General features: G+C 42.7%; 1 protein-coding gene across 2 annotated transcripts in view; it reads left to right on the top strand.

Moving 5' to 3' along the window:
• Positions 1-25,889, top strand: part of LOC109907575 (E3 ubiquitin-protein ligase RNF19B-like) — a 34,207-nt gene extending 8,318 nt beyond the window's left edge. The window contains exons 1-9 of one of the 2 annotated variants that reach the window (XM_031793731.1): positions 6,201-6,503; positions 6,779-8,113; positions 13,934-14,133; positions 14,487-14,631; positions 16,442-16,604; positions 18,998-19,253; positions 21,072-21,261; positions 21,531-21,665; positions 22,021-25,889. In XM_031793731.1, the coding sequence (XP_031649591.1) occupies positions 7,422-8,113; positions 13,934-14,133; positions 14,487-14,631; positions 16,442-16,604; positions 18,998-19,253; positions 21,072-21,261; positions 21,531-21,665; positions 22,021-22,450 (2,211 nt within the window). In that variant the 5' untranslated portion in view covers positions 6,201-6,503; positions 6,779-7,421 and the 3' untranslated portion in view covers positions 22,451-25,889. Of the gene's footprint in view, positions 1-6,200; positions 6,504-6,778; positions 8,114-13,933; positions 14,134-14,486; positions 14,632-16,441; positions 16,605-18,997; positions 19,254-21,071; positions 21,262-21,530; positions 21,666-22,020 lie in introns of those variants that run through there. The other variant, XM_020505618.2, reaches the window with a different exon arrangement.
• The last annotated feature ends 401 nt before the right edge of the window (positions 25,890-26,290 follow it).

The raw sequence follows: 26,290 nt of genomic DNA, 5'->3' as shown, positions 1-26,290 counted from the left end.
AGCTCGTCTGCCTACCCCGCTGTCTGTCAGTCTTTGTAAACAACCACACAGTGACATGAATCGGATTGTTTGTGTGATGGTGAGTTTTAATTACTTAGGCCTACTGGAGCATAGTACTGTATCAGTAGCCTACTGGAGCATAGTACTGTATCAGTAGCCTACTGGAGCGTAGTACTGTATCAGTAGCCTACTGGAGTGTAGTACTGTATCAGTAGCCTACTGGAGCATAGTACTGTATCAGTAGCCTACTGGAGCATAGTACTGTATCAGTAGCCTACTGGAGTATAGTACTATATCAGAAGCCTACTGGAGTATAGTACTGTATCAGTAGCCTACTGGAGTGTAGTACTGTATCAGTAGCCTACTGGAGTGTAGTACTGTATCAGTAGCCTACTGTAGCGTAGTACTGTATCAGTAGCCTACTGGAGCATAGTACTGTATCAGAAGCCTACTGGAGTATAGTACTGTATCAGAAGCCTACTGGAGTATAGTACTGTATCAGAAGCCTACTGGAGCATAGTACTGCATCAGAAGCCTACTGGAGTATAGTACTATATCAGAAGCCTACTGGAGTGTAGTACTGTATCAGTAGCCTACTGGAGTGTAGTACTGTATCAGTAGCCTACTGGAGTGTAGTACTGTATCAGTAGCCTACTGGAGTATAGTACTGTATCAGAAGCCTACCGGAGTATAGTACTGTATCAGAAGCCTACTGGAGTATAGTACTGTATCAGTAGCCTACTGGAGTATAGTACTGTATCAGAAGCCTACTGTGCCCCCATTGTGTTAGTTTGTGTCAACCATATTTCTGAATATCAACTATATCCCTGAATAATATGACATTTACACACACACAAAACATATGTATTTTATAAAGCATAATCAAAGTTGCCAAAGTGAAAAATAGCCCAACAGTATAATAGGGACATCCCCAGTCTTCCCTTTTACTTTGGTTGGAAGTCCCTGGTCCAAAATAGATCCATGCTTTTATTGTCTTCATTGCAATAAAAGCATGCATAATAATACATTGCATAAGGTATTTGCAGAGGCTTGTAAAAGTGTAACCCCAAAACAGCTCTGCAACAGCAACAAATCAGCTCTGACTCAGCAGCTTGTGTAACAACTATCGGGTCTTTCAGTGGCACACCGGTATCATATCAAATTGACTTACAGTATCATATCAAATTGACTTGCGTGCGTGCATAGAGGCAGTATGTAGGTTCATAGGGTTCCTGGGAAGGATGGAGGATCCTAAAGTACTTAGACTGTACAGTTTCAGTGTCTTCCGGAAATAGAATTGCTGAGACGAGGCCAAACAAACTGAAAGCACAAACTGGCCCCACTTAATGTCCAAGAAGAGTAATGTCTCTGTCAAGAGGCTCTGCACACAGTTGACTCACCTTGCAGCAGCAAGCATAACAATATCTGACATGTCCGAGAGGTTTTTAATTCAGAAGACAAGAAACTACAGCTGCTTAGTGGCTAAATAAAATGTAATTAGTGTAATTGTACATCACAGCGAGAGATTGTGTGTGCGTGTGTGCGTGCGCGAGCAGCAGTCGAGTGGGAGGACAAGTGAGGGGGAAAAAGCGTGTGCCGATCACAGAACATAGACCACTGAGTCTTCAGCCTGTTCATGCCCATCTGCCATGCCTCCTCACTCACTCTCATCCCTCTTTCTATTTATGTCTCTCTGTCTCTCTCTCTCAAGTCATGTAGAGGCTACATTCAATATATATCCCACTATAATGATCCGAAAAGGTCTAACGTTTGGATACTAGATGCATCAAAACCCTTCCAAATATATTGTCACTTGACAAGAATACTTTCTTAATGCCGGAGATGACACATTTGCTAATGTAATGAAAGCTATATAATGCCATTTACACCGAACAGTAACTGAGTACAGCTCTAATACCCACACTGAGCAAAAATATTAACGCAGCATGAAAAGTGTTGGTCCCATGTTTCATGAGCTGAAGTAAAAGATCCCAGAAATGTTCCAAATACTCACAAAAAGCTTATTTCTCTCAAATTTTGTGGACACATTTTTTCACATCCCTGTTAATGAGCATTTCTCATTTTGCCAGGATAATCCATCCACCTGGGGGGAAATTGGCATGCTGACTGCAAGAATGGCCACCAGAGCTGTTGCCAGATAATTTAATGTTCATGTATCTACCATAAGCCGCCTCCGTCTTTTTAGAGAATTTGGCAATGCGTCCAACCGGCCTCACAAATGCAGACCACGTGTATGGCGTCATGTGGGCAAACGGCTTGCTGATGTCCACATGGTGGCGGTGTGGTTATGGTATGGGCAGGCATAAACTATGGACAACAAACACAATTGCATTTTATTGATGGCAATGTGAATGCACAGAGATACCGTGATGATATCCTGAGGCCCATTGTCGTGCCATTCATCCGCTGCCATCACCTCATGTTTCAGCATGATAATGCACAGCCCTATGTCGCAAGGATCTGTACACAATTCTTAGAAGCTGAAAGTGTCCCAGTTTTTCCATGGCCTGCATACTCACCAGACATGTCACCCATTGAGCATGTGTGGGAAGCTCTGGATCGACGGCAGCATGTTCCAGTTCCCGCCAATATCCAGCAACTTCGCACAGCCATTGAAGAGGACTGGGACAACGTTCCACAAGCCACAATCAACCGCCTGATCAACTCTATATGAATCAGATGTCTCGCACTGCATGAGGCAAATGGGGGTCACACCAGATACTGACTGGTTTTCTGATCCACGCCCTACTTTTTTTTTAAAGGTATCTGTGACCAACAGACTCATATCTGCATTCCCAGTCATGTGAAATGCATAGATTAGGGCCTAATTTCTATTGACTGATTTTCTTATATGAACTGTAACTCAGTAAAATATTTGAAATGGTTGCGTTTCTATTTTTGTTCAGTATATATTGAAGGAGAGTTTTTGAACCAGATGAGGAATTTCTTTATGCTTTTTAACATTTGAATTTGTTACCAAAGGGAGAAAGGTCATTTTCATAAGAGCTATTTCTCTTGAAAGCCTTTTACAGAATCATGCATTTCCCTTTACCTCTGAAAAGGAATCTCATAGGAGACATATGAACATAATTATTTTCTGACAGTCAGTGTAGTCCACTTTTACACAGTTTCCAGGGACAATCTATTTTGTCATCAAGTTCAGTTTGAAGTGACACGAACACACACACACACACACACACACACACTTGGGTGTTTTCTGTCAACTCTTACAGAGTCATGTAGACATAAAAAGGCACTCACGCAGGGCTATAGAAAGCTATCATCCACACACACACACACACACACACACACACACACACACACACACACAGATTGCAATTATGTTTCATCATAGAGTAGAGGCTAGTGCCAACCTGAGGGTACAGTCTTAGGAAAAAAAAGGTACTATCCTTTTAAGGGTTCTAGAACCTAAAAGGGTTCTTCAGCTGTCCCCATAGGAGAACCTTTTGAAGAACCCTTTTTGATTCCAGATAGAACCTTTTTTGGATCCCTTGTAGAACCCTTTCCACAGAGGGTTCTAGGGTTGGGAATTGCCAGGGACCTTACGATACAATGTTATCACAATACTTAGGTGCCGATCTGATATGTATTGTGATTCTCACGATTCTATATATATTGTGATTCAGTATTGTGATTATTATTTGTTGGGGCGCTTCATTGTTCCATACATATTCCTGCAGAGGGACAGGAGAGAGCCATGAGAAAACGAGTTTGGATGAGTCATAGAAATAAAAGTGCAGAAAGCTAATTGGGAAAATATTGGAATTTTGTTGCAGCAAACTAGCGCAAAAATAATTTTGTGATCTTGTCAAAACGGTATGATATATCGTCAAAAATAATATCCCGATATGTAACTATCTGTTTTTTTCCACCGTCACTAGAGGGTTCTACATGGAACAGAAAAGGGTACTCCCTGGAACCAAAAAGGATTCTCCTATTGGGACAGCCGAAAACACTTTTTTTCTAAGAGTGTATGATGAGAGGGCTATTACCAATTCTGCTGACTACATGACAAAAGTATGTTGACACCTGCTCATTGACCATCTCATTTCAAAATCATGGGAATTAATATGGAGTTGGTCCCCCCTTTGCTGCTATAACAGCTTCCACTCTTATGGGAAGGCTTTCCACTAGGTGTTGGAACATTGCTGTGGGGACTTGCTTCCATTCAGCCACAACAGTGTTAGTGTGGTCGGGCACTGATGTTGGGCAATTTTGCCTGGCTCGCAGTCGGTGTTCCAATTTATACCAAAGGTGTTTGATGGGGTTGAGGTCAGGCCTCTGTGCAGGCCAGTCAAGTTCTTCCACACCGATCTCGACAAACCATTTCTGTATGGACCTCACTTTGTGCATGGGGGCATTGTCATGCTAAAACAGGAAAGGGCCTTCCCCAAACTATTGCCACAAAGTTGGAAGCACAGAATCGTCTAGAATGTCATTGTATGCTGTAGTGTTCAGATTTCCCTTCACCCGGAACTAAGAGACCTAGCCCAAATCATGAAAAACAGCCCCAGACCATTATTCCTCCTCCACCAAACTTTACAGTTGGCACTATGCATTCGGGCAGGTAGCGTTCTCCTGACATCAGCCAAACCCAAATTCGTCCTTCGGACTGCCAGATGGTGAAGCGTGATTCATCACTCCAAAGAACGCATTTCTGCTCCTCCAGAGTACAATGGCGCCGAGCTTTACACCACATCAGCCGACGCTCGGCATTGTGCTCGGTAATCTTAAGCTTGTGTGATGCTGCTTGGCCATGGAACCCATTTCATGAAGCTCCCGAAGAACAGTTCTTGTGCTGACGTTGCTTCCAAAGGCAGTTTGGAACTCTGTAGTGAGTGTTGCAACCGAGGACAGACCATTTTTACATGCTTCAGCCTTCGGCGGTCCCGTTCTGCGAGCTTGTGTGGCCTACCACTTCGCGGCAGAGCCGTTGTTGCTCCATTTCACAATAACAGCACTTACAGTTGACCTGGGCAGTTCTAGCAGAGCAGAAATATGACGAACTGACTTGTTTGTCTATGGAGATTTCACAGCTGTGTGCTCGATGTTATACTGTGACCGAAATAGCCGAATCCACTAATTTGAAGGGGTGTTTTGTAGATATAGTGTCTATAAATTGGCATTATTTTTATACTCCATGGCTATCCATGATTCAACAGTGGCCCTTTCACTTCACCCGCCAGCCAAGCAGATCAGGGAGGGAAGAGGCACCATGGTTACTGCACTGCTGCTGGGATAACAGAATGTTTATTTCCATCTCATCGCGTGTGTGTGTGTGTGTGTACGTACGTCTGTAACGTGGTGGAAATCTACTACAGTTTCATCAATATGGTTCAATGTTCTTCTTTCAACACAACCTGTTGTGATAGCCTGTAGCCTTTGTCTAACGCTATCACTACCGGTCAACCTGTCTTAACTGTGGCTATTGGCTGTTATTAAGGGCTGTGCAAGGCAAGAGAGCAAGCAAACAGACAACATCCAGTTCTTTCAGCCAAGGTCTCTTATCGATTGGTGCTGCTATCTGTCAGTCACTGACCCAATAGTATTTCAATCAATCATGGCTAGCTACATGCAGTATCTATGATAGCCCAGCCCTTTCCCATATACCTGTCTGTCAACAAGGGCTGAAGTCTGATGTTTTATGACTCATACTGGTTGATCCTCTGTCTGTGTCTGTCTCTCAGCCTCCTGCACTCAAAGGCTACTACTGGAATCATAATCAGATTTGCCTTGTCATAGACCTTGTCATAGACCAGGCATACTTTAGGAGGAAGAAAACAGGCCAGAACACAGTAATGACACAGTTATGACTCAGTGTGTGTGTGCTTAGAAGGTGGGTATATATAGGCTACCTTAAAGAGAGGGGCACAGATTCTGAATGTCAACCCTCATAACCCTCCCTCTGATTCTCTCTTGCCCTTTTCTCTTATCTTAGCATAACATTACTTTCGACACACACACACACACACACACACACACACACACACACACACACACACACACACACACACTCTCACCTATAACACTGTGTCAATACACACATACATTAATCAGTGCTATATTTACCAGTGTCTGCATTATATATATATATATATATATATATATGTGAGTAAATGACAAGAGTACATGTGTTACTTGTGTGTGTGTGTGTCAGTGCATACATAAGTGCCACAGTCACTGAGTGGGTCGCTGTTTGCTCGGCTCCTAGTGCACATCGTCATGGCAACCGCAGTAGAAGCGCAGTGTGAAGTGGAGAGCAGCTTGCGACGTGTGTGTGTGTGTGTGTGTGTGTGTGTGTGAGTGTGTGTGAGAGAGAGGGTTTCATATTGACGGAGAGAGACAAAGGAGAAGAGCAGATGAGAGAAAGAGAAGGAATGAGAGGATAAATAATATAGGAGCTAAATGGACGGATGAATAAGTTTGCTTCCTCTTCAAGACCCATTATGTCATCATCATTAGTAAGTAAAAAAAAAAAAAGTATTTCGCTTTCCAAATGGCTGTATCTTATGAGTGTGAGTCAATGAGCATGTCTTTATCAGTGATTATGCCAGGTGTGTATGTGTGTGCATAGTGTAATGAATTTATTCTTCCTGACTATCTGCGCCAAGAGTTAATTGTGAAGTAATAACAGCGAGAGAGAGAATGAGGAAGGAGGGGAGAGGTGTGTCATACTGAGCATGCTCCCTGTGCTCTCTGCTCAGCTAACTTCCTGTTCTCTTCTTCCTCCTCACAGACGGTTGATTGAGAGAGTGAGAGACACACACAGAAGAGAAGAGGAGAAGAAAAGAGAGAAAAAGGACTACAGAAGAAAATTGGACTGGAGCAACCACCAAGAAGGATTTAAGACATTTTGAATAACCCCCAAGAAGTTGTTCTATACATTTTTATAACGTTCCTCGATGTTTTTTTCCTCCTCGTTTGAATTGAGAACCATTTACTAAGGAGTGACAGTGACGTTTCCTGTTGTATTCATTCTCCTCTTTGTGGTTTACAGTAACAGTTTACTGTAATTTTGGACCCCTATGTTGGTTTGGACAAAAGCACACCTGTGACTTTTCTCACATTCTTGATTTGGAGCAACTGAGTGTGAGAGGTGTGAAAGCCAGCGGGAGGGAAGGGGAATTTTGGCTATTTGTGTCTTTCTCTTTCTCTTTTGTCTTCTCACCTATCTTTCCATTTGTGGGTTTAAGAGGAAGAGGAAAAAGGGTTTACAACTGGGTATCAGTGACATTCTGTTCTGGTTTCACCCGAGCACAAGTACTCCCGTGTGTGAGTGTGTTTGTGTTTAGTGTGTGTGAGGCAAGCTTCCTGACGGTGATATAAGACTAATAAGAGCGGAAAAGGAAAGACGCTACCGTGTGTCACTCTCTGGGAAAATGGGATCGGAAAAGGACTCGGAATCCCCCCACTCCTCGGTGAGCGGCATTCCCAACCCCAAATGCCGGGCACCGAGAAAACGCCAAGGACGCATCTCCTTCCACAGCCTCTTCCACAGCAAACGGGGTTCCCGGAGCGCCAAAGCAGGGGCAGCCACCCCTTTATCCCAGCTCCACAACCAACAGCATCAACAACAGCAACTTGCCCCCCTTGTTCCCCCTGTAGTCCCTTCCACCCCCACACCCGACCCAGCCCCTACCAACACCGCCACGGACCTTCCCCAGGGCCCAGCCACCGCTCAGACCTCCACCCCAGCAGAGCCCCTCTCTTCCAGCCGGACCTCCCTGGGTCCCCCCCAGTCCTCCAGCTCCACCACCTCCAGCTCCTCTCCTCCAGCAGACTTCCTGGAGTGCCCCCTGTGCCTGGTGCCCCAACCCCCCGAACAGCTCCCCGAGCTGCTGGGCTGCAGCCACCGCTCCTGCCTGTGCTGCCTGCGCCAGTATCTGCGCATCGAGATCACGGAGAGCCGCGTCCATCTCAGCTGCCCCGAGTGCTCGGAGCGCCTGGCGCCTCATCAGGTGGCGGACATCTTGGGCGACGCAGCCCTGCTGGAGAAGTATGAGGAGTTCCTGCTGCGACGCTGCCTGGCCTCCGATCCGGACTGCCGCTGGTGTCCCGCGCCCGACTGCGGGTAAGAATCAACTCTCATTGTTTCCTGGCCTTAACCTTAATCTGAACCTGGGTGTAAACCTGAACCGTAAGCCTAGCTCTATAGCCTAGCCATGCAGGAAGGGGTGCTCTTTCAGACCACAAATAGGATTTCAACCCCTAACCCCGAACTTAAACCTTACCTTTACCTAACCCCTACCATTAACACTAACCATAACCTTTTTTTTGAGCAGATAACCCTTTGAAAGCATTGTTCTGTCAATGATATCATAAGTTCGAGGCTGATTGTCGTAAACTGGAATGACCTACAGTATTATAACAAGCTTTATTGGCTCTGGCAGAGGTGACAGTTGGCGCTATGAGGGTGAAAGGAAAGTTTTATAGCCTAGAATTCTCTAAGTGGGTTAGAATGTCAGGCTATTATGTGGTTACAAGGGGAATGACAATGCTCAGACGCTGATCGTTTAATGTGATATGGGGAAATTTCTGATGAGCTGGTATGAGCATGTTTTGTGTGTTTGTCATACACAAACATACAAAACACGCGCGTGTGTGTGTGTGTGTGTGTGTGTGTGTGTGTGTGTGTGTGTGTGTGTGTGTGTGTGTGTGTGTGTGTGTGTGTGTGTGTGTGTGTGTGTGTGTGTGTTTGTGGGAGGGAAAGCACAGAATCTCTATGATGTTTATATTCGAAGGAAACATGTCTGTTTTGATAGTGTGAATCCTGTCAGACAGAGGGGAAGGACCTAGACAGTGGGCTGGACTATAGATGACCTACATTCTAAAGAAACCAGAGTGACTCAATACACTACAATTCCCTCCCTACAGTCCTACCATGGAAAGGACTAGTGTGGTTTGGGCCACCTAGAGTGGAGGTTTCCAAAGCAGTACATTGTGTGTGTGTGTGTGGGTGTGTGAAGAGTGCAGATTCCATACACACATAATGGTACTAATTAGAGGTTGACCGATTATGATTTTTCAATACCGATATCGATTATTGGAGGACCAAAAAAAGCCCTTACCGATTAATCGGCCATTTTTTAAAACATTTTTTTAGATGTATTTGTAATAATGACAATTGCAACAATACTGAATGAACACTTATTTTAACTTAATATAATACATCAATAATATCAATTTAGCCTCAAATAAATCATTAAACATGTTCAATTTGGTGTAAATAATGCAGAAACAAAGTGTTGGAGAAGAAAGTAATAGTGCAATATGTGCCATGTAAGAAAGCTAACGGTTCAGTTCCTTGCTCAGAACATGAGAACATATGAAGCTGGTGGTTCTTTTTAACATGAGTCTTCAATATTCCCAGGTAAGAAGTTTTAGGTTGTGGTTATTATAGGAATTATAGGACTATTTCTCTCTATACGATTTGTATTTCATATACCTTTGACTACCTTTGACTACCTTTGACTATTGGATGTTCTTATAGGCACTTTAGTATTGCCAGTGTAACAGTATAGATTCCGTACCTCTCCTGGGTTCGAACCATGAACACATCGACAACAGCCACCCTCGAAGCAGCGTTACCCATGCAGAGCAAGGGGAACAACCACTCCAAGTCTCAGAGCGAGTGACGTTTGAAACGCTATTAGCGCGCACCCCGCTAACTAGCTAGCCATTTCACATCGGTTACGCCAGCCTCGTCTCGGAAGTTGATAGGCTTGAAGTCATAAGAGGCGGCAGGGTAGCCTAGTGGTTAGAGCGTTGGACTAGTAACCGGAAGGATGCAAGTTCAAATCCCCGAACTGACAAGGTACAAATCTGTCATTCTGCCCCTGAACAGGCAGGTAACTCACTGTTCCTAGGCTATCATTGTTCTTAAATGACTTGCCTAGTTAAATAAAGGTAAAAATAATAAATAAATAAATAAACAGCGCAATTCTTGAAGAATTGCGAAGAGCTGCTGGCAAATGCACGAAAGTACTGTTTGAATGAATGCTTACGAGCCTGCTGCTGCCCACCATCTATCAAATATAAAATCATAGACTTAATTATAACATAATAACACACAGAAATACGAGCATTTGGTCATTAATATGGTCGAATCCGGAAACTATAATTTCGAAAACAAAACGGTTATTCTTTCAGTGAAATACGGAACAGTTCCATATTTTATCTAACGGGTGGAATCCCTAAGTCTAAATATTGCTGTTACAATGCACAACCTTCAATCATAATTATGTACAATTCTGGCAAATTAATCGCGGCCTTTGTTAGGAATAAATGGACTTCACACAGTTCGCAATGAGCCAGGCGGCCCAAACTGCTGCATCTACCCTGACTCCTTGAACAGGCACCGCATCGATTATATGCAACGCAGGACACGCTAGATAAACTAGTAATATCATCAACCATGTGTAGTTAACTAGTGATTATGTTAAGATTGATTGTTTTTTATAAGATAAGTTTAATGCTAGCTAGCAACTTACCTTGGCTTCTTGCTGCCCTCGCGTAACAGGTAGTCAGCCTGCCACGCAGGCTCCTCGTGGAGTGCAATGTAAGGCAGGTGGTTAGAGCGTTGGACTAGTAACCGGAAGGTTGCAAAAAACGAATCCCCGAGCAGACAAGGTAAAAATCTGTCATTCTGCCCCTGAACGAGGCAGTTAACCCACCGTTCCTAGGCCATCATTTAAAATAAGAATGTGTTCTTAACTGACTTGCCTAGTTAAATAAAGGTGTAAAATAAATATATATATATATATATATATATATATATATATATATATATATATATAAAAAATTTAATCGGCAAATCGGTACCGATTTATTATGAAAACTTGACATCTGCCCTAATTAATCGGCCATTCCGATTAATCAGTCGACCTCTAGTACTAACTACATTGTCATGTAAGGAATATGTGTCCTTGTTTATTGTAAATTGGCCTGGATTGTCTCTGGCAATAGAGTCTCTGGGATATATTTGTCTCAATTGCTCTCTCTCTCTCTTTCTCTTTTTCTCTTTTTCTCTCTCTCTCTCTTTCTCTTTTTCTCTCTCTTTCTTTCTCTCTCTCTCTCTCTCTCTCTCTCTCTCTCTCTCTCTCTCTCTCTCTCTCTCTCTCTCTCTCTCTCTCTTTTTCTCTCTCTCTCTTTTTCTCTCTCTCTCTCTCTCTCTTTTTCTCTCTCTCTCTCTCTCTCTCTCTCTCTCTTTTTTTCTCTCTCTCTCTCTCTCTCTCTCTCTTTTTTTCTCTCTCTCTCTCTCTTTCTCTTTTTTTCTCTCTCTCTCTTTCTCTTTTTTCACTTTTTTTTAAATCTGTTTTTTCACAGTCACAAAAACCCCAGACTCCTTATCTCTTTCTCACTTGAATGATTACACACATATACAAAGACATACTCAGACTCAATCAATTATTTTTGTGAACGGCTCCTTTCACTCTTGAGCTTCATTGTCCTTTCGTCTCATCGGTCAGTTCCCTTTCCATTCCCCAATCAGACCTCACTCTACCTGATTGACAGTGAGAGACAACCAATCAGATCAGTGAGCGGTCCACCGCTCGCTCCGCAGGCTGTCAGTTGCTATGGTGACTAGTGATGTGGCATAGAGGTAGCCAGTGTTACCAGGGGCAACAGAGAGGTTGGGATTTCTATAATTGAAGTGATCATTACACACTCACTGGACTGAGTGTGTGTGTGTGTGTGTGTGTACAGAGTCACAGACAGTGTGTGTGTGTGTTTCCGAGGGTTCTGTCTGTCTCACTTTTGTATCTGTATTACATTTGTAATGTTGGAAAACAAAGCAGTTTCACACCATTTACAGCAATGAAATCTTGGACACTAGATGTGGCTGTCAGAGCGCCTTTGCTCCGAAAGGTGCAGCTTGTAAGCATTATACTCCTCAGATTGCCACAGGTCAAAGCCTTGATGTCAGTTATTATCGTGCTCCACCGCAGCAGAACTGACGACTGAAATACAGCGTTAACATGGAATGTTCCCGACAGGGAAAAGCCTTGGTAACTTGTGTCTTTGCTCTGTTGCAACAAGTCATTGAGTTTAGGCTTGAAGACATGTTGCCAGTTTGAATAAACAAACAGTCATTGGGAGAGAAACCAGCTCAAACTGGATTATAGGGGCTGCTCGAAACTGTGTTAAAGGGGAAAACCCATAGTGCTGGAAATATTTCCCCTAGTTTGAGGTTTTGAAAGAGACAGAGTAGGGATTCAACAGTTTCTGTATTTGACATCTGGTTTGCCTGTGTAATGGAATGCTGGAGGCCTTTAAGAGAGCGGTGGTCAATAAGATTGAGTGCTCAGCTTGAATACCAGTACCTACATTCAAAGCAATAGTTGTGTGAAGGGTCGTATGTCATTTTTAGCATTGTTTTCTGATGAGAAAGAGATTAACTTTCTAATTAAATTCAGTTTTGCTCAGTCTGTCTTTGAACACTGTCACTCACACGTAGTGTTGTATTAGATTAAATACCATTTCATCATCACATACAGTACTTAATGATCTTGTTACATCGTAGAAAAGATAAGAACCCTGCCTCCCCACTCATGGTGATGTGGCAGCCTACTTCCTGTGTTGAGCACAGGAGGTTGGTTGCACCTTAATTGGGGAGGACGGGCACTTGGTAATGGCTGGAGCGGTATAAGTGGAATGGTATCAAATACATCAAACACGTGGTTTCCATGTGTTTGATGCCATTCCATTTGTTCTGTTCCAGCTATTATTATGAGCCGCCCTCCCCTTAGCAGCCTCCACTGGTAATGAGATGTTTGTGTATGGTATCATGTAGATCAGCCTGGTCTCATAGACTAGACGTAACATGGTAAACGTAAATCCGGGACACTCAAATTAGTATGATATGTTATGTTTGGTATAGTAAGACAGATGGGGCTCAATACAACAATATTGCTAATGTAAAATATACTGTGTCTGTAAAATGTATGTAGGTTCAGAAACTTTGTGAAACAGCACAGTTAAAAATATATGGCAAATAGAAATCAAACTGGATGGACAGAGATCGATGGGAGGGGTTGAGTGTAGCTGAAGGTCGGGACTAAAAACAAACAAAAGATAACTATTGTAAAATACACTGTGTCCGTACAATTTATATAGGCTTCTACTTCCAGCTTATAAATACTAACTGTTGCTGTCTATTAGTTTACTCCAATTAGGGGAGGGATGGTAGGGTTAGGGGAAAATAATAAAGGAAAATATATTTACAAAAAAATATATGGGGGATTGGAAATTATGCAGACAAGCTAGCTAACATTAGCCACCAAGCTAGAATTCTTAACATATCATATGTTTAGCAAATTCGTTACATGTACTACGCTTTGCAAATTCATGATATATTGTACGATTTTCAAATTCGTAACATATGTAATAAGAATTGTAATTTGTAAACATATCATACGAAATGGGTGACGGACATCCAGAAAATAATACATACCGTAACATGTCATACTAAATGGAGTGTCTCGGATTTACATACAGAATAATACAAAATGCTCTGAGATCAGGTTGTGTCGACGCAATTCTGATAATATGCTATGACGTTTAGCTCGTTTTCCCCTCATGACGTTTATTTAGGTTACTCTAGACAGCCTGAAATCACCTTTGGCCTATTTCTCCTTCCTCTCTTTTTCCTTAACTCTTACCCTTTGTTCTAACATACTCTCTCCACGGCTCAGTAAATGTAACCATTTGTCCAGCTACCGTGTATTTACATTTGACCTTAGCCACTTCCTCCAAGGCTGCTGTGTTCCCTCTTGCTCTCTTTCAGTGCAGTGATGTAGTTTTCCCTTTGCAATTGATTTCGCATTAGCCGAATTGTGCCTATAAAGGTTTTTCTGAAAATCAAACATCTCCCTCTTTCTCCCTCTGCCAGGTTTGCAGTGATCGCTTCGGGTTGTGCCAGCTGCCCCAGGCTGGTGTGTCGTAGAGAGGGCTGCTTGGCTGAGTTCTGTTACCACTGCAAGCAGGCGTGGCACCCCAACCAGACCTGTGACTCGGCCCGCCAGCAAAGGGCATTCTTCCTGCACCCGCATAGCAACCACTCACCCAGCTACATGCAGGAGCACGGGCCTGGTAAATACTTTGATGACTCTTCATAATGTTGTTATTATTATGTCTCTTCTCATAAAGCAATTTTCAGACCTATCAGGTTCCAAAGGACAGAACAAAAAGTCTGTATAGATTAGCCCTTACCACAACCTCTTATCTGTCTCAGCCTGTCTCTTATACTAGCTGTTGGCAGTCAATGTCTCCAAACCAATTCTCCTCTGTCTCTGGTAAAAGTAGAAGTCCCTTTTTAGGCACAGATCTAGAATGAGTTTACCCTCCCCAAATCCTAACGGGAAACCATGAAAACTGACCTCAGATCAACATCGTCCTGAATCCTCCTCCCACTAATCAACCTACCCACTCTCTCTCGTCTCTAGCTGATGACATCAAGCCCTGCCCACGATGTGGCGCCTACATAATCAAGATGAACGACGGCAGCTGTAACCACATGACCTGTGCCGTGTGTGGTTGTGAGTTCTGCTGGCTCTGCATGAAGGAGATCTCTGACCTGCACTACCTCAGGTAACTCTCAAGCCTACGGCAGTTCACGTCAACACAGTATGTAACGTAGTAGTAGACTACTTTCCATGTGGCCAAAAATAAGTGTAGGCCTACCCACCCTTAGTGGAGTTGCCAACAGCCGGATGCATACGGTTTTTAGGGATACAGCAAGTTCAATCGAGCTTCTTTTTCTGTTGAAAAGCGAATGTGGGAACTTCAGAACTCCCTTTTTTTACTCCTGCTACATTAGGTCTACATGACATCCACCCCATTTTAAAGCATGACTGTAAATCCTGGGGCTGGACTGGTGCTTTCCCCCCCCCCACTCCTCCAGAAATGATTTAAAACCTTGAAATACCTACACATTTTATGGAATTGAGATCAAACTAAATACTGACACAAACATAACGGAGTTAAAAGTCTTATTGTTTTGATAAGAAGGCTACACAAAATATCAATTTCAACAATTTTACTGAGTTACAGTTCATATAAGGAAATCAGTCATTTGAAATAAATAAACTGTGCCCCTGCCCAGTCATGTGAAATCCATAGATTAGGGACTAATTTATTTATTTCAATTGACTGATTTCCTTATATGAACTGTAACTCAGTAAAATTGTTGAAATTGATATTTGGTGCCTTATCCCACTGTATTATCCCACTGGGGAGCCAGGCCCAGCCAATCAAAATGACTTTTTCCCCACAAAAGGGCTTTATTACAGACATAAATACTCCTCAGTTTCATTAGCTGTTCGGGTGGATGGTCTCAGACGACCCCACAGGTGAATTAGCTGGATGTGGAGGTCCTGAGCTGGCGTGGTTACACGTGGTCTGCAGTTGGACGTACTGCCAAGTTCTCTAAAATTACGTTGGAGGCGGCTTATGGTAGAGAAATTAAGATACAGTTCTCTGTCAACAGCTCTGATGGACATTCCTGTAGTCAGCATGCCATTTGCACACTCGCTGTGGCATTGTGTTGTGTGACAAAACTGCACATTTTAGAGTGGCCTTTTATTGTCTGCAGCATACGGTGCACCTGTGTAATGATCATGCTGTTTAATCAGCTTCTTGATATGCCACACCTGTCAGGTGGATGGATTATTTTAGCAAAGGAGAAATGTTCACTAACAGGGATGTAAACAAATTTCTGCACAAAATTCAAGAGAAATACATTTTTTTGTGCGTGTGAGAAAATTCCTTCTTTTTTTCCCCAGCTCATGAAACATGGGACCAACACTTTAGATGTTGCATTTATATTTTTGTTCAGTATATATTCATACAGTAAAATGAATGAACATTTCGACAGATTTTCCTGATATCACATGAGCATCCTCTAACGGTGGATAACAGGCAGTGATGCATGTCTCACTGCTGTGTGACGTTTAGCAGAGGGCTCTGAATTCATAATGACACAGCCTTACCTCACCTCCACTCCTCTGTTGCTGTGGTGTATCTGCTCCCCGGGCTCTGATGACGTGGATGTTGATTAAGGCAGCTCTGATTCAGAGGGGTTGGGTTAAATGCAGAAGACACATTTCAGTTGAAGGCATTCAGTTGTATAACTGACTAGGTATCCCTCTTTCCCTTTCCTGAACTTGGGCCCAGAACTAATCAGTCTTCTGTCTACCCCTCTGCCTTTACTCTTCACCTATTTCTCCCCCTTTCTTTCTAAATGTTTTCTCTTAATTCCTCCTTTTTCTTTCTCTTTCACAATCTCTCTCTCGCTCTCTCTGTATTTTCTCCCCATTCCATCGTTTCTCTTTTTTCTCACTTTTTCTCTCCCTCCATATCCCACCCTCCCATCTCTCTCTCTCTCTCTTCTTTCTCTCAGTCCATCAGGGTGTACGTTCTGGGGAAAGAAGCCGTGGACTCGTAAGAAGAAGATCCTGTGGCAGCTGGGCACACTGATCGGAGCCCCAGTGGGCATCACCCTCATCGCTGGTATCGCTGTGCCTGCCATGGTCATTGGCCTCCCCGTCTATGTGGGGCGCAAGGTGGGCAACCCCTTACCCCCCCCCCCTTACATGTAGGACTACACTCAGTCATTTAGCAGAGTGGCTTACTGTGAGTGCATATACATTAAAAGGAAGATCATGAAAGTATTTACTTTTCATGAAGTTTAACAGAAAACCAATCCATTGTAGAAATTAAATGTGCCAGTGCTGTTCTTAAAAATGTAGTTGGTGTCAATATGATGTTTCATTTCATGGTGTTACTTTCATTTCCTACTTTATATTCCAGTAATTGAGAAAAACAATTCCTGAAATAGATGAGCTTTCAAACCATAGAAACTATTTTTGTTAGTTTCAGTATGGTGCTACAACTGTTCTCCGAAAACAACATAATTGTGAAGAAATGTTGTGTCATGATAGAATTGCAGAATTACCTCATTTGAAGGATATCTCTTTAGCGCACCCTTGTGGAAATACAATATAACTGCGAGTTTGAATTTAAACTCATTTGAATGATGTACTATTGCCCTCCAACACACACTTTATTGTTCCAGGCCCCTAAGCCTTAACAGCTGTAGAAATACCTTTCAGACTATTACCTGTTGTACTCAGCCAACTCCCTACCATCCACTCTCAACAGCCTTATTCTAAAATCGATTAAATCGTTTTTTTCCCCCTCATCAATCTACACACAATATCCCATAATGACAAAGCAAAAACAGGTTTTTAGACATTTTTGCTAATTTAAAAAATAAAATAACGGACACATCACATTTACATGTATTCAGACCCCTTACTCGGTACTTTGCTGAAACACCTTTGGCAGCGATTACAGTCTAGAGTCTTCTTGGATATGACACTACAAGCTTGGCACACCTGTATTTGAGGAGTTTCTCAAACGTTTCTCTGCAGATCCTCTCAAGCTCTGTCAGGTTGGATGGGGAGCGATGCTGCACAGCTATTGTCAGATCTCTCCAGAGATGTTCAATCGGGTTCAAGTCCAGGCTCTGGCTGGGCCACTCCACGACATTCAGAGACTTTCCTGTGTTGTCTTGGCTGTGTGCTTAGGGTCGTTGTCCTGTTGGAAGGGATCCTTAGCCCAAGTCTGAGGTCCTAAGCATGCTGGAGCAGATTTTCATCAAGGATCTCTCTGTACTTTGGTCCGTTCATCTTTCTCTCGATCCTGACTAGTCTCCCAGTCCCTGCCACTAAAAAACATCCTCACAGCATGATGCTGCCATCACCATGCTTCACCATAGGGATGGTGCCAGGTTTCCTCCAGACATGATGCTGCCACCACCATGCTTCACCGTAGGGATGGTGCCAGGTTTCCTCCAGATGTGACGCTTGGCATTCAGGCCAGAGAATCTTGTTTCTCATGGTCTGAGAGTCTTTAGATGCCTTTTGGAAAACTCCAAGCTGGCTGTCATGTGCCTTTTACTGAGGAGTGGCTTCCGTCTGGCCACTCTACCATGAAGGCCTGATTGGTGGAGTGCTGCAGAGATGGTTGTCCTTCTGGAAGGATCTCCCATCTCCACAGAGGAACTCTAGAGCTCTGTCAGAGTGACCATTGGGTTCTTGGTCACCTCCCTGAACAAGGTCCTTCTTCCCTAATTGCTCAGTTTGGCTGGGCGGCCAGCTCTAGGAAGAGTCTTGGTGATTCCAATCTTCTTTCATATAAGAATGATGGAGGCCACTGTTATTGGGGAACTTCAGTGCTGCAGACATTTTTTGGTACCCTTCCCCAGATCTGTGCCTCGACACAATCCTGTCTTGGAGCTCTATGGACAATTCCTTGCTCTGACATGCACTGTCAACTGTGAGACCTTATATAGACAGGTGTGTGCCTTTCAAAATCATGTCCAATCAATTGAATTTACCACAGGTGGGCTCCAATCAAGTTGTCGAAACATCTGAAGGATGATCAATGGAAACAGGTTGCATCTGAGCTCATTTTTGAGTCTCATAGCAAAGGGTCTGAATACTTATGTAAATAAGCTATTTCAGTTTTTTTATTTTTTTATTAGCAAAAATGTCTAAACCTGTTTTCACTTTGTCATTATGGGGTATTGTGTGTAGATTGCTGAGGATTAAAAAAATATACTTTAGAATAAGTCTGTAACGTAACAAAATGTGTAAAAAGTCAAGGGGTCTGAATACTTTCAGAAGGCACTGTAAGTCTGTGAAAAAAATAAAGAAATCCCCTTCCACGACACATGACCTACTTCTCCCAAGTACTTTATAATATAATTGTATCTGAATCACAGTACAGACATTTTATCTGCAACAGCCCTTTTTTGCCAACTCATTGTGCAAAACAGCACACACAGATCTGGGACCAGGCTACACTGTTAGACCGTTGTGAAAGTCCAGGATGTGTATTTACTGTATAACTTCACCTTCACTAATATCTATCTTTTCTTTTTTTGTGATAGATTCACGCCCATTATGACGGGATGAAGACCAACCGCCACAGGAGGAACCTGGCCATCACAGGGGGAGTGGCCCTGTCAATCGTCACAGCTCCTGTGATTGCAGCCGTCAGCGTGGGTATTGGTGTGCCCATCATGTTGGCGTATGTCTATGGAGTTGTGCCCATCTCTCTGTGCCGCGGAGGAGGCTGTGGCGTCAGCCGAGGAAAGGGGCGTGGCATGCGGATCGACTTTGACGAGGACGATGGCCCTATCACAGGTGAGCAATACTTCAATAGCTATAATTTTTGCTTTAATAGACTTAATACTGTAAAATACAACAACAACTCTTACCTACATGTACAGTTGAAGTCGGAAGTTTACATACACTTAGGTTGGAGTCATTACGGCTCATTTTTCAACCACTCCACCAATGTCTTGTTAACAAACTATAGTTTTTGCAAGTCGGTTAGAACATCTACTTTGTGCATGACACGTCATTTTTCCAACAATTGTTTAGAGACAGATTATTTCACTTATAATTCATTGGATCACAATTCTAGTGGGTCAGAAGTCTACATACACTAAGTTGACTGTGCCTTTAAACAGCTTGGAAAATTCCAGAAAATGATGTCATGGCTTTAGAAGCTTCTGATAGGCTAATTGACATCATTTGAGTCAATTGGAGGTGAACCTGTGGATGTATTTCAAGGCCTACCTTCAAACTCAGTGCCTCTTTTCTTGACATCATAGGAAAATCTAAAGAAATCAGCCAAGACCTCAGAATAAATATTGTAGACCTCCACAAGTCTGGTTCATCCTTGGGAGCAATTTCCAAACACCTGAAAGTACCACGTTCATCTGTACAAACAAGTGTACATGAGTATAAACACCATGGGACCACGTAGCCGTCATACCGCTCAGGAAGGAGAGGCGTTCTGTCTCCTAAAAATAAACGTACTTTGGTGCGAAAAGTGCAAATCAATCTCAGAACAACAGCAAAGGACCTTGTGAAGATGCTGGAGGAAATGGGTACAAAAGTATCTATATCCACAGTAAAACAAGTCCTATATTGACATAACCTGAAAGGCCCCTCAGCAAGGAAGAAGCCACTGCTCCAAAACCGCCATTAAAAAGCCAGACTACGGTTTGCAACTGCACATGGGGACAAAGATCGTACTTTTTGGAGAAATGTCCCCTGGTCTGATGAAACAAAAATATTATTATTTGGCCATAATGACCATTGTTATGTTTGGAGGAAAAAGGGGGAGGCTTGCAAGCCGAAGAACACCATCCCAACCGTGAAGCACTGGGGTGGCAGAATCATGTTGTGGGGGTGCTTTGCTGCAGGAGGGACTGGTGCGCTTCACAAAATAGATGGCATCATGACGAAGGAAAATTACGTGGATATATTGAAGCAACATCTCAAGACATCAGTCAGGAAGTTCAAGTTTGGTCGCAAATGGGTCTTCCAAATGGACAATGACCCCAAGCCTACTTCCAAAGTTGTGGCAAAATGGCTTACGGTCAAGGTATTGGAGTGGCCATCACAAAGCCCTGACCTCAATCCCATAGAACATTTGTGGGCAGACCTTAAAAAGCATGTGCGAACAGGGAGGCCTACAAACCTGACTCAGTTACACCAGCTCTGTCAGGAGGAATGGGCCAAAATTCACCCAACTTATTGTGGGAAGCTTGTGGAAGGCTACCTAAAAGTTTGACCCAAGTTAAACAATTTATAGGCAATGCTACCAAATACTAATACGTAAACTTCTGACCCACTGGGAATGTGATGAAATAAATAAAAGCTGAAATAAATAATTCTCTACTATTATTCTGACATTCTTAAAATAAAGTGGTGATCCTAACTGACCTAAATCAGGGAATTTCTACTAGCATTAAATGTCAGGAATTCCGAAAAACTGACTTGTTTTTGGCTAAGGTGTATGTAAACTTCCGACTTCAACTGTATGTCTCAATTTTATGTGACAAACGTAATTAAACTGCAAATGAATTGAGATAAGAAATATTGAATGGAATCGAGTTGATAAACATCTCATCATGCATCAAATAAAAATATCAAATAATTGTCCCCCAGTGGCTGATGCTTGGCGGGCCCTCAAGTCCCCCAGCCTGGGTGAGAGCAGCCTGGAGGGGGCAGCCAGCGGCCTCAGCACCACCTCCCCCAGCGATGGTCTCTCTGTGGCCCCTGGGGTCCTGGGGGACACCCCCCACTTTAACACTTTGGCCGGGGGCGCCCTTGGAGCCAGGACTGGCAAATACAACAGGTATGGAGGGGGCCCAGCAGGGAAGAGAACCTGTTCTGTACGTCTTATGGAGGGGAATGTGTATTGTAAACAGGGAGACAGTATAAATAGGGGCCAAATAAGACTTAAACAAGCAGTTTAACAGTTTACAGTTGTTGTTGTCCCTTTTGAAGGTTATGTATCTTGGTTGGATGAGGACTGCTCTTATAACCTCTGCTGTAAATGTTTTTGCTGAGTAAATGTAATGTGACATATGTTGAACACTGTAATCATGTTTTGCGTTGTTCCAGGTTGGAGCTCCAGGGAGGGGAGCTGGGGAAGGATGGTGCCCAGAGAGAGACAGGTAGTCTGGGAGCGGGTAGTGACTGTGCCAGCACCCGGGGCATGGCAGGCTCCATTATCTCCTCCTACACACTACCTGACAGGTGAGTGTCACAATCTCCCTCTCTCTTACATACACACACACGATTTTGAGAAAATCTGCTCCCCCTCCTTGATTTGCCATCTAGTCTCAATCTGTTTCTGTCGGTCTGACGTTGTTGTTGTCTCGGATGCAACTCCTCAATTTTCTTGAATCTCTCTTGAGTCTGACTTGTCTTTAGTCTGTGTGGTATGCAGGCAGCACTTTGTGGTTCAGAAGTATTTATTTTTGCCATTGATTTAATTCCCGACAGACGTTTAAAATCCAGCTTTGAGTTAACTTATAATGGTAGGCAAGGTGACACTGGATACAGCAGATGATATGGTGACTAGTGAATCTAAACGTCTTTGTTCTCCTAGGGACTGTAATAACCTGGAGATCCAGGTGGACATCGAGACTAAACCCAGCCACCTCTGCTTGACCAGTGAGGAAGACCTAAACACGCCCCCTGCTGCTATGGCAGCATGCCCTGGCTCAGGGGGGGAGGAGCCTCAGGACTGCAGCTCCAGAAGGGGCGGGGCTCTGTTTGGCTCAGCACTAGGCCTGTCTCCAGGGGCGTCGCTCAGGGAGGGGCTTCGCGATGTCACTTTGGCCCAGCCCGAGAGCATCCGCAGCGACCTGGAGATGTCCGATACCCAATCAGACGACATCGCCGAGCTGACGTCAGACGACTGTGATTCGCCTCATCTCAAAAGCTGCCGGCCCTCTCAACCCCAGGCCACCTGCAGACCCCTTGTCACCTCCGACAGCCTGCACTGTCCCCCGGATAACGTCATCCTCTATGTTTAAGAGTCCGACTGTCTTTGAGAGCTCTCTAAGATTGCACAAATCCAAAAGGTTTTTGTTTTAGCTTTTCTCCATTGATTGATTGAGCGTTTCAGTCATTTTTTTTTGCTGCTTTTTTTGTTTACAAAACATCTGACCTGCAGACAACACCCTATCTACACGTGTCTGTCTTTCTATCAACATGTCGATCTCCTTGCAGAGAATTGGCAAGGTTCTACCTCTCTGAGATTTAATACAACAATTTTTGTTTACTTCTTGGTGCAAAAATGCCTTGGCTACTTAAGCAAACCTTTTTTTTTTAAACAAGACGTACAAATTTGCCACAAGAAATACTGCAAAAAAAAAAAAAAGGAAACAAGGTGAAATGTCACCAAGCACACCAATGAGTGAAGGATTGTGGGGAATAGGATTTGTACTATGGAAAGGGGATGTTTTTAGGGATGCGTGAGTGTGGCATTTGTACTGGACTTTGTAGGCTTGATTTCCAATTTTTTTTCTATTTATAATTGAATGATCTTGAAATTGAATTATTTGCTGTGTCCATGAGTCTGCATGAACTGCGTTTTGTATGGGTGTATAGGCCTACAAGCATAATACGTACCTAATACACTGGTGGAGTTTACAGTAGTTTGTACAGAGACATGACTTTTAGATGCGATCTGCACTTGAATCTCAGCTGCACAGAGAAGAAGAAATTAGGGGTTAATGAGATCCGATGCCGTGGAAGATGGACAAGTACTGAACCAGCAGACAGTTCCACTTGAAGGACTGACTGCCTGCCTTACAGACACTGACGAACACTGGCTTTCTGACATGCTAGCTGTCTGACCCACTCGAATGGTGTGTGTGTGTGTGTGTGTGTGTGTGTGAGATTGAAAGTGTGTGCTACTCACTCACAAAGACCTATAAAGTCACAATATACATTTTCAGTAGAAAATTATAGTAGAATGGAAGGACTTTTTGTGATTGTATTTGTTTGTCCCACTATCGAGTGAATTTATGAATGAGCACTTGTGCACTTTATTTAAATATTCAGCTTTTTTTGCTATTCATTGTCAAGTTTTCGTCCATTGCTTAAAATCACACTTGTACAATCATAGCCAAATGTTGATTATCAGAAACCTTTTTACAGTGTAACAACATTTTGCAGACTCATTTTAATTTCTTCAAGAATAATTACTAGAGCTTATTTTTGCTGTTTACAAACCATGTGCTTCAGTTTCAGTTCTTAAAGATATCCCCATTTACCATAGACGTCATGAGAAATCTCTATATGGGAACATTGTTTCACTTCAAATAAGCTTTATTGGGTCAAATCATACGATTGGGTAGAGCTTAGTATGGTATGTTGATGTAATTCAGTTTTGGCTTATTTCTGCCTATGAGAAACCACATGAATGTACCACGGATTGAAATAGAACTTCCTAAATATGAAAGGAGGATTTACCATTAATAACACACCTAGATGTGGCGATTTTAGCATGTAAATCTTGGTGGGGCAAACTCCCATTTTTTTTTTTAGATGCATGCCAGCAAAGCTACTACACAACACTAAACAATACATTAACAGCACTATAATGGTGACAAACAGTGCCTGCAAACTGTAAGGGCCTATATAAAGCTGTCCCAACAGCAAAGCTTTCTTTTCAGCACCATGGAGTGAATCCTTACCACTGCTTACACCTGGCTATCAGCAGAGCCTTGTCTGGCAGCGAAACAGTTCATTCAGCCTCTTTAAAAAACATAGCTGATATGGCTGACTTGCTTAAACAAATGTGGTTTCTGTACAAACTATGGCATAAGGGGACGACGAGCGGATAAGAGGCAATCTGTAATTTTGATTAAGACATTGATGAGCGAGCTAATACGGACGTAGTCAATTTAACTACTTGTTATGTACTTTTGAAATGTACAGCTACAGAATTCAAAACAGAGTCCATTCTTACAGTATTCTCCCTGGACACCAAGTCAGAACTGTAGGATAAATAAAGAGGGCATATAAGCAGACAATGAAAGCTCTTACAATATTCAATGATTACATTTATCTAAAACAGGCTATAGGCTATATGTGCACCACCAAGTCAGAACAGTAGGCTAAGTTATGAGGGGGAAAGGGACCAAGGAAGGTGGCACAGCATTCCTCATCAAACTTTGTCATCAAAGTCTGGTATTCTCTGGATTTATGGTGCTTTTGAGACAACTGGGAACTCTGGGGAAAAAACAAGGTTGAATCCTGACCTCCAGTGGTCTTCCAATTGGAGCTCTAGAAAGAGGCCTGGGTTCCCGACTTGGAATTTTAAGTTTGATGACCATTCAAAACATATTTTTCCAGTTGGAGCTAGTTTTTTAAACTCACTTTTTGAGTTATTTTTGAACTCACTGAAGTCTGAGATTTCCCAGTTCTGAGTTTCCAGTTGTTTTGAATGTGGCAGAAGTCTTGTTGGATTGACAGCATGAATGTTTATCCTTTTAATCTGGGAAAAGAGACCCTTAAACCCAGACATAGACCACACACCCATTCCACTGAATAGCAGGCTAGTGATTGCTTTGCAACGCTTGCAGTTAGCCACTGATTCCTTCCAAATCACTCATTGTTGAATTTGCGATGTCCAACTTGTGTAATATTTATGTCCAACCGCAGATGAGCACCGATACGTTTTATCTATAATTTCTCTTCATTATGACAAGGATTGAAAAGGATTTGCCAGTAGATTGTCAATGTGATTCATGATGATGACTGCTTGACTAGCTTGCTAGCTAAGATTTTGAAAGTATGATGTTGACATGATCAGTCCACTCAAAGCTACGGTAGATATAACGAGATTTGACAATTTTATCTGTGGCCAATGACCTTGAGCTTTTTTGGATGGGCTCTTCTAATGTAACTCTAAGGCTTGAATTTTTTAGCTCTACCCGTAGATTTTTCAGTGACGTAGTGTCCCCATGAGTGACAGAACACTGAGCCAGTCACGGCGCAACTAGAGAAGATTACCAACCCCTACGCTCCATATTTTCCGCTGGCTGCCTCACCACCACAGAAAGCACTGAGCTAGGCTGAAACACCTGCATTTTGAAGCTGCCTTACTCAAGAAAGCAAAAAAGAGACCCATGTTTGTATGCGGCTTTATTAACTCAATTATTTAATTTTAATTTTATATTGTTTGAAAGATATGTAACACTTATTAATACCAAAATAACATGCAAAACAGACAACAGGAGGGGCTCAAAACAGGTGGGGCTCTGCCCTGAATGATGGGTCGCCACTGGATGTGGATAAAATAGTTATAAATATATACTGTAAATAGTAATATAAAAGTATTATATATAAATGTGTATCTCCTGACACTGTTTTGTAAGCCCCTATATGGGGCCGAACACACAGGACTGTGAAAAACGTTGTGGACATATTTTGGGAAAATAAACACATTTTCTGTTGCACCAATATTGTCTTATTGTGGTTATTCATGGGGAAATGGAATGAAACACACACACATTTGACTTGTGAATCAAAGTCTTTATGCATAACATACTTGGTCATAGTCAGTGTTGGGGAGTAGTGAACTACACGTACTGTAGTCCAACTAGTAATTTAATAGGTTAAAATACATCTGACTCCAGAGTGATCTGTTATTACAATTTGTAGTGTATTACATTTTAGATTTAGATATAATTTATCACGTAGGCTGAATGTAGTTAACTACTTTTGTAAAGTAACTTTAGTGTAGCTTAACTTCTTCCAGTGTGAAGTAATTGGTAGCTTCCCCTACACTGGTCATAGTAATGTTACAGTTAAATATGATCGTGTTCAGTCCAGCTGGGGTTAAGACATGTCCATTCGATCTT

This window comes from Oncorhynchus kisutch, linkage group LG17 (assembly GCF_002021735.2).
Source record: "Oncorhynchus kisutch isolate 150728-3 linkage group LG17, Okis_V2, whole genome shotgun sequence".
NCBI lineage: Eukaryota > Metazoa > Chordata > Actinopteri > Salmoniformes > Salmonidae > Oncorhynchus > Oncorhynchus kisutch.
The sequence above is the reverse complement of the archived record's forward strand: the minus strand, read 5'-3'. Positions and strand labels throughout refer to the sequence as shown.